Source organism: Orycteropus afer, unplaced genomic scaffold, assembly GCF_000298275.1.
Source record: "Orycteropus afer afer isolate SDZICR_OR568_19922 unplaced genomic scaffold, OryAfe1.0 scaffold00072, whole genome shotgun sequence".
Lineage (NCBI taxonomy): Eukaryota > Metazoa > Chordata > Mammalia > Tubulidentata > Orycteropodidae > Orycteropus > Orycteropus afer.
The window spans coordinates 1,696,960-1,705,581 of NW_006921659.1; the positions used below are offsets into that span (position 1 = coordinate 1,696,960).

The 8,622-nt window shown below is 37.1% G+C and overlaps 1 protein-coding gene across 1 annotated transcript in view; it reads left to right on the forward strand.

Moving 5' to 3' along the window:
* The window catches only part of CDK19 (cyclin dependent kinase 19), a 219,052-nt gene that overhangs the window by 29,005 nt on the left and 181,425 nt on the right, over positions 1-8,622 (forward strand). The window contains 2 exon segments of the mRNA XM_042780937.1: positions 6,328-6,389; positions 7,693-7,716. Coding sequence (XP_042636871.1) covers positions 6,328-6,389; positions 7,693-7,716 — 86 coding nt within the window.

The following is an 8,622-nucleotide window of genomic DNA, read 5'->3' on the forward strand; positions in this document are numbered from 1 at the left end:
ACAAAAATGACCAGAATTACTGGTTGGATAGAATCTGGTGGAACCCCCAAGACTGTGGCCCTGGGTTACCCTTTGGACCTAGAATTGGACCCACTCCCGTGGATTGGCTCTCAGCCCAAGGGTAGAAAGACTTAACATGCTTTCAGCCCAAGAGTAGAAAGACTTAACATGCTCTACCCCAGGGCAATGCACCCATCTCCTCTAGGGACATACACCCCTTAGAGCAATTGGCCATGGGGTACCAGAGGGGCAACCTTCACATAGAGGGAAAGCTGGACAGGCAGGAGTGCTTAGTTGAGGGTACAGGGAGAAGGTAGTCACAGGGATGGGAGGGGAGGGGAGTTTGTTATGGTAATTGGGGCATGAAATCAAATGTACATGAATTGTTGAATGTAAAATGAATTTTGCTCTGTAAATTTGTACCCAAAGCACAATGATATTTTTTGAAAATGGGGGAAAAAATATATAGCCTTGGAAACCCTATGGGGCAGTTCTCCTCTGTCTTATGGGGTCATTATGAGCTGGAATCAATTCAGGGGCTCAATGGCAATGGATTTGGTTTTTTTGGTGGGTGCTGAGAAAGAGGTCCCTTGGTTGTGCAAAGTGGTTTGCAATCACCTACTGCCTAAAGGTTGGCAGTTCAAACTCTGCGGAAGAAGGAACTGGTGAACTGCTTCTGTAAAGATTGAAGTCAAGAAAACCTTATGGAGCCAGTAGGAGTCAGAGTCAACTCCACAGCAGTGGGTTTTAGGCTTATAGAAAGGGGCCCTGGTGAAGCAGTAGTTGAGCACAGAAAAGAAAAAGAAGGAGAAGAAGAAGAAGAAAACCCTCTGGAGCAGTTCTACTCTATAATAATACATGGGATTGCTGAGCCAGAATTGACTCATAGCAACAGGTCTGGTTTAGATTTTGGGGTGCTAAAATGGTGGGAGAAGGTCCAGACTGCTCAACTGTTGTGGTGATGCTAATTAAACAGGAAGAAAAGATGGAGTCTCCCACACAGGCTTATTTGGGACAGAACAGCCTGAGGCCCTGGAGAGGGGAGGCCTACATTCCCAGGGCTTGTACAATTGGTTCCCAAAAAAGAGCAGGATAACCTCTTCTCTACTCCTGCAACTGCCTTCTTGCTGTTTTTTCACCTTCACCCAACCCATCCAAATCAGCAGAGATTTAAAACAAACAAACAAAAACAAAACAAAACTTGTTTCTTGCCTATCTAGCAATTTTCCATCCCCTCCTCTCCTATCCTTAGTAACCAACAAAGGAAGTTTCCTTCCTTGTGTAAACCTTTCCTTGACTTTTTACAGCAGTTGACTCCACTTACTAATAGTGGCTTCTGTGGTTGACTTATTTCACTTAGCGTAATGTCTTCTAAGTTCATCTACGTTATAAGGTGTTTCGCTGATTCTTTATTATTCTTTAGTGTAGAGTAGTAGTCCACTGTGTGTGTGTATCATAGTTTTGTTGTCCTTTCATCCATCGATGAACACTTACGTTGTTTCCATCTCTTTGCTATTGTGAATAGTGCTGTGATGAACATGGGTGTGCCTAAATCTATTTGAGCCCCAGCTCTAATTTCTTGAGGGTATATAGCTAGTAGTGGGATTGCTGGATCAAATTGTATTTTCAACTTTTCCAGGATGCGCCATACCCTTTTCTACAGTTTTTAAACCATTTTGCAGACCCAACAGCAGAGTATGAGAGTTTCAATCTCTCTAAACCCTTGCTAGCCTTTATTTCTGTCTTGTTGAACATTGCTGTTATTGTTGGGGTAAGATGGTATCTCGTTTTGATTTGCATCTCTCAAGTGGCTGATGATTGTGAACATTTTTTCATGTGTTTGTTGGCTGCCCAAGTATCTTCTTTGGTGATGTGTCTGTTCCTGTCTTCTGCTCATATTTTAATTGGATTGTTTGTCTTTTTGACACTGAGGTGTTGAAGTTTTCTATAAATTTTAGAGATAAGTCCCTTGTTGGATGTGTTGTTGCCAAATATTTTATCCCAGTCTGCAGGTTCTCTTTTTACTCTTTTGGAGAAGTCTTTTGATTCGCATAAGAATTTGATTTTTAGAAGGTCCTAGTCATCTACTTTATCTTCTGCTGTTTGTGTATGTATAATTATGTTTGATAGTCTATTTATGCCACATATTAGGGCACCTTAGTTTGCCCTTATCTTCTCTTTGATACACTTTATAGTGTTAAGTTTTACATTTAAGTCTTTGATCCATCTTGAGTTTGTTTTTGTGTATAGTATGAGGTATGGATCTTGTTTCATTTTTCTACAAATGGATACCCAGTTTTGTCAGGATCATTTGTTAAAGAGACTCTGCCTCACTTAATGGGTTTTGGTGCTTTGTCAGCGATCAGCTGATCACAGGAGGGTGGATTTTTCTGGATTCTCAGTTCTGTTTCACTGGTCTTTGTGTCTGTCATTGTACAATTAACAGTCTGTTTTAACTCCCGTGGCTGTATAGTAGGTTTTCAGATTGGGCATTGTAAGACTTCCTACTTTATTATTCTTCGAATGAGATCTTTGCTATTAAACACTTTAAAGACATCTGAAAGGTCTTTTGTAGCAGGTTTGCCCAATGCAGTATGTCGTTTGATTTCTTGACTGCTGCTTCCATGAGTGTTGATTGTGGATCCAAGTAGAATGAAATCCTTGACAACTTCAATCATTTCTCCATTTATCATGATGTTGCATATTGGTCCAGTTGTGAGGATTTTTGTTTTCTTTATGTTGAAGTGTAATCCATAGTGAATGCTGTAGTTTTGGTCTTCATTAGTAAGTGTTTCAAGTTCTCTTCACTTTCAGCAAGCAAGGTTGAGTCATCTGCTTATCACAGGTAGTTACTCTGTCTTCCTCCAGTCCTAATGGTACCTTCTTCTTCATAGAGTTCAGCTTCTTGGATTATTTGGTCAGCATACAAGTTGATTAAGTATGGTGAAAGGATACAACATTGATACACACATTTTATGATTTTAAACCACACAGTATCCTGTTGTTTGTACGACTGCCTCTTGATCTATGCACAGGTTCCTCATGAGCACAATTAAGTGTTCTGCAATTCTCGTTCTTTGCAATGTTATCTATAATTTGTTGTGATCCACACAGTCAAATGTCTTTGTATAGTCAGTAAGACACAGGTAAACATCCTCCTAGTATGGTCTTTTCAACCAAGATTATATTTGATATCAGTAACAAAATCACTCATTCCATGCCCTCTTCTGAATCTGGCTTGAATTTCTGACAGTTCCCTGTTGAAACTGCCCTGTTGTTTTAAAATCAATTAAAAATTTTACTTATTTGTAATGTTAATGATACTGTTCAATAATTTCCAGTCTGTTGTATTGCCTTTCTTTGGCATGGACACAAACATGGATCTCTTCTAGTCAGTTAGCCAGGTATCTGTCTTCCAGATTTCTGTGCATAGTTGAGTTGGCACTTCTGGCATTGAATCCATTTGTTGAAACATCTCAATGTGTTTTCTGTCAATTTCTAGAGCCTTATTTACCTTCAGGGCAGCTTGGACTTCTTTCATTGTCATTGGTTCTTGATCATACATTACCTTTGGAAATACTTCAATGTTGACCAGTTCTTTTAGGTATAGGGACTTTTTGTATTTCTTCCATCTTTTTGATGTTTCCTGTGTTGTTCAATATTTTGCCCTTAGAATCCTTCAGTATTACAAATTGAGGTTTGAATTTTTTCTTCAGTTCTTTTGGCTTGAGAAATTCTGAGCCTATTCTTTCCTTTTGGTTTTCTAACTTCAGATATTTGCATATTTCATAATAACACTTTACTTTGGTTCTTGAACTGCCCTTTCAAATCTTTGGTTCAGCCATTTTACATCATTTTTTCCATTCCAAGAGCAAGTTTCAGAGATCCTTCTGACAACCGTTTTGGTATTTTCTTTTTTTCCTGTCTTTTAAATGACTTTTTGCTTTCTTCAATTATGATGCCCTTCATATCTTCAGACAATTCATCTGGTCTTTAGTCATTGGTACTCAATGCATCACATGTATTATTTATTTATTTATTATCTATCTATTATTTAAATGGTGTCTAAATTCCAGTGGGATATACTTACGGTCATACTTTGTGTCTCGTGGACTTGTTTTAATTTTCTTCAGCTTTTACTTGAACTTGCTTATGAGCAATTGATCGTTTGTTCTTGGCCTTATTCAGACTGATGATATTGAGCTTCTCCATTGTGTCTTTCCACAAACGTAGTTGATTTGATTCCTATGTATTCCATGCAGGACTTCTTGTGGTGCAGTGGTTGAAGCTACTAACTGAAAGGTTGGTGCTTTGAACCAACCATCTGTTCCATGGGAAAAAAATTTGGCAGTCTGTGCTTGTAAAGATTTGTGGCCTTGGAAACCCTATGGAGGCAGTTCTGCTCTGTCCTGTGGGGTTGCTATTAGTTATAATCAACTCAGCTGCAGTTGGAGAGATATTTCATCTGGCAAGGTCAGTGTGTATAGTCCCCCATTTTTGTGTTTGAAAAGATATTTCCAAGCATTAGGTTGTTGGTCTTGCAAAATTCTGTTATACCATCTCTAGCATCATTTCTATCACCAAGGCCATATTTTCCAACTGCTGGTGATTCTTGTTTGTTTCCAACTTTGCATTCCAGTCACCAGTGATAATCAATACATCTTGATTGCCTGTTTGGTCAGTTTCAGACTGTAGTAGTTGGTAAAAATTTCCTCATCTTTGGCTTTGGTAGTTGGTGTGTAAATTTGAATAATAGCAGTATTAACTGTTCTTCCTTATAGGCGAATGGATATTATCACTGACAGCGTTGTACTTCAGAATAGATCTTGATACATTCTTTGTGATGATGAATGCCACGCCATTCCTCTTCAATTTGTCATTCCCAGCATAGTAGATCATATGGTTGTCTGATTCAAAATGGCCAAAAGCAGTCCATTTCAGCTCACTAATGCCTAGGATATCAATCTTCATTCATTCCATTTCTTTTTTGTTGACTTCCAGTTTTCCTTAGATTCATACTTCATACATTCCAGCTGTTTCTTCTCATTCTGAGACATCCCGCATCAGCAAATGGAGGTCCCGAAAGCTTTACTCTGTTCACATAATTAAGGTCGGCTCTATTCTGAGGAGGTAGCTCTTCTGCAGTTGTATTTTGAGTGTCTTTGACCTGGTGGGCTCATCTTCTGGCACTACATTGGACAGTGTTTCAGGGCTATTCATAAAGTTTTCCAGTAATACATCAGACAGTGTTTCACTGCTATTCATAAGGTTTTCACTGGGCAGTTCTTTGAGAAGCGGATGGCCCCTTCCTTCTTCCAACTCTGTCTTTGTCTGGAAGCTCTGCTGAAACCTGTCTACCACCAGTGACTCTGCTGATATTTGAAATACCAGTGGCATAGCCTCCAGCCCCACAGCAGCACAAAGCCACCACGGGACGACAAACTGACAGACGAGTGGTGGGATAATTGGCTGTACAACTCTGATCCATGTGATTTTACTTTTAAGAATTTCTAAACATTTTACAAAGATAACATGTTTGCCTGTTAAATTTAATAGCTAATAAAATTTAACTGATTCCTTTTCTCATAACCAGCTATATTTTGTAGTCTTTTATTCTTGCCATCAGAAGACTGAAATTAATTTACCTGATTCAAAATTGTAAATTTTACGTAAATGTTTTCTGAAAAGCCTGTAATGTTTCATTCTAATTTTTACTTTATAAAATTGGAGCTAGGTAGATTTCTCCCATAGATCTTAGCATATGTAGCACTTCAGAATTAAATTTTACCTTTGGAAAATCTTTACAGTTTTACTTTTCTCCTTCACTTTCATCTCTTCTAGGTCTGTTTTGAATGTAATTGTTTTTCTCCTGTATTTCCAACAATTTCTGGTTCTAAGAAGAGAATGTACTGTGAGCTGTAGGTTCAGTGTGCTCCGTTTTGTAAAGTTTATTTTTCTACTTAATTTATTCTGTATTTCTTATATATATATTGGCTTTTTCACATAATTAAAAAAAACTAAATACTTTCAGCATATATGAATTCATTATTTATGGCCCTGTTAGTTTGTCCAGTCGTGTAATTATTTCTTTTGGGTGAGAATATAAATTAGTTAGGTTCAACTTTAGATCTTTCCATAGCTGTGTAATATGTAATAATCTCTGAATGCAATCAGTATATTATTGATGTGCTCATTGTCAAATCTGAAATCTGATTTCTTTGGCAGATAAGTAGACTTGTGATAGGCATTTGCCATTTTATATTTTGGGCAGTGTAACTTTTAAATCTACATAAACTTCTCTGCCTTTTGCCTCTGCTGTGTTCATAGATTCCAGGAGGGCTTCGTGTATGGACCTCAAGCGTTGGAGGTAGCAGACTTTTCAGCAGAAGGTAAAGCAGAGTGTTGCCTTCTGGTGTCATTGTGTGTGTGTGCTGGGGTGGGTATGTGACAGGTGAGAGCTTTTCAAGAATGTCATCACAAGATAATTTATAATGGTGCATTATGTAACTCACTTTCACAAAATTTAACAAGTTAGTATCTGTACAGCTTTATTCAATATTACTAAAACCCATAAAAAACAATTTTAGATAGAACTAAGGACTCTAAATTTCACTCTCTCTTCCCTTAATCAGTAAGAGTAATTTAAGAAAAGAGTACATTAGTATAATGTATAGTATGCAGTATATAATTTTCTCACACCCGGCTTTACTGTGCTTTTCCTCATGGGAAGTTGTCCAAGTCCTTATTCGTATGTTGTATTCTTCTCTGTTGCTCTTTTCACTAAAAGATTGCTTCAGAATAAATCAAGAGGCATCTTAGTCCTCATGACTGGAGGACAGGCATTCTTCATATACATCCCATGTGCCAAATTGTTAGTTTTCAATATGCTAATTATCTCATCAGAACTTGTTAATATGCTCTTCTCATGTTAGTTCTCATTTCAGTAGAGAAATAAACACATCCCACGTACATATAAAATATATTTTTGTAGAGACAGTCTTAATGAATTACTTTTTAAGAAAATAACATAACTAGACATCAGAAATTCTTACATACCCCTTTTTGGATAATGCTTTTATGATTTTTTTTTTCTTCAAAGAAACATTTTGTCATTTATGTGCCAGATGTTTAGATACTACTTTCTGTGAATTTAAGAAACTGCCTATGAACTTTTCTTCAGATGAGAAGTTTTTTGTTTATTTTTAGGATCTGTATCAGTTAACATAATGTACTTTTAGAGATACAGTTAATAAAATGGCTAGTTTTTAGATAGATTTTGAATGAGAATTAGAGGAATGGTTTCTTCAGTCTTCAGGACATTATGTTTGTTTTTATTTCAAGTAAGTGTCTGCACATTATACCTTACATTCAAGATGTACAGCTCATGTGAAGCTAGGGTAGTATGCATTTATTAAATCTTTACTGTGTGCCCAGTTCAGGGTCACGCCATTTTATAGGCAGCTCGTTTTCATCTCCCTCCCATTTAGAGGAGCTGTTTATTTAGGTAACCTACATTTTACTTCCTAAGCCTTTTCTCCTTTTTTTTACCCTTCCAGCTGCTATTTTGAGGATGTTTTATATTTACTGATCTAGTTAGACTGGAAGTAATTTTTTGAAGGCCCTTTCATAGTTCATTTTAAAGCTAGTTGGCTATTTTCAACACTGTGGAATTACGAATTCATGTTAATTCAGGACCCCTGGTGGTGCAGTGGTTAAGTGAGCACTGCTAACTGAAAGGTTGGCAGTTTGAACTCAAAAGCTGCTCCATGGGGGAAAGATGTGACTGTCTGCTTTTGTAAACATATACAGCTTTGGAAACCCTGTGGGGCTTCTCTATTCCATCTTCTAGGGTTTCTGTAAGTTGACATTGACTTGATGGCAGTGGGTTTTGTTTCTTTTTTATGTATGTTTGTTTTGCTAATCTGATTGTGGTGTATTTTGTTACCAATTGAGGATCTCAATAGATTATCCTATCAGTTGTATAAAAGAGTGTTGCTCATACTGAGGCATGGTAGACTTCCTTGCACTCAAGATCTGCGAGAAAGATAGGATTAAACAGATAATTACAGAAGTATTTTAAATGATGGATTCAGGCAGTTTTTCATATAATACCTTATACTTAGCACTGGGCAGTGTTTTGTTCTGTTGTATAAAGGGTCACTATGAATCAAAACTGACTAGATGGCACCTCACAAAAACAACAACAACCTCATACTTAGTAACTATGCATATTACTTAATTCTTCTAATCTCTTGTGAATGTTTGTAGGGCAAAGACTATGCCACACTGTATTATTCCAACCCATGTAGTGTGCAATATGTACTACGATAGGTACTAAATAGCTGCTTGTTGCATGAAAAACTTAATTAGACTCTAACTGTAAACCTCCATCTTATAGAAAAGGCAGATAGCCAGTAATTAAAGCCAGTCATTTAATCAATTGATGGATCCATCAAATATTTGAGTGTTAGTTGAAAGGCGTTAGGATGGTTATGAAGACATATATATAGTGTTATCTGCTCTCAGGAAACTAAATAACCATATAATAAATGCTAATATCAAACATCTGTTCTGTTTACCAAAACCTCATATTTCTGTGTCTTCTTTTTTTTTTTTTTAATT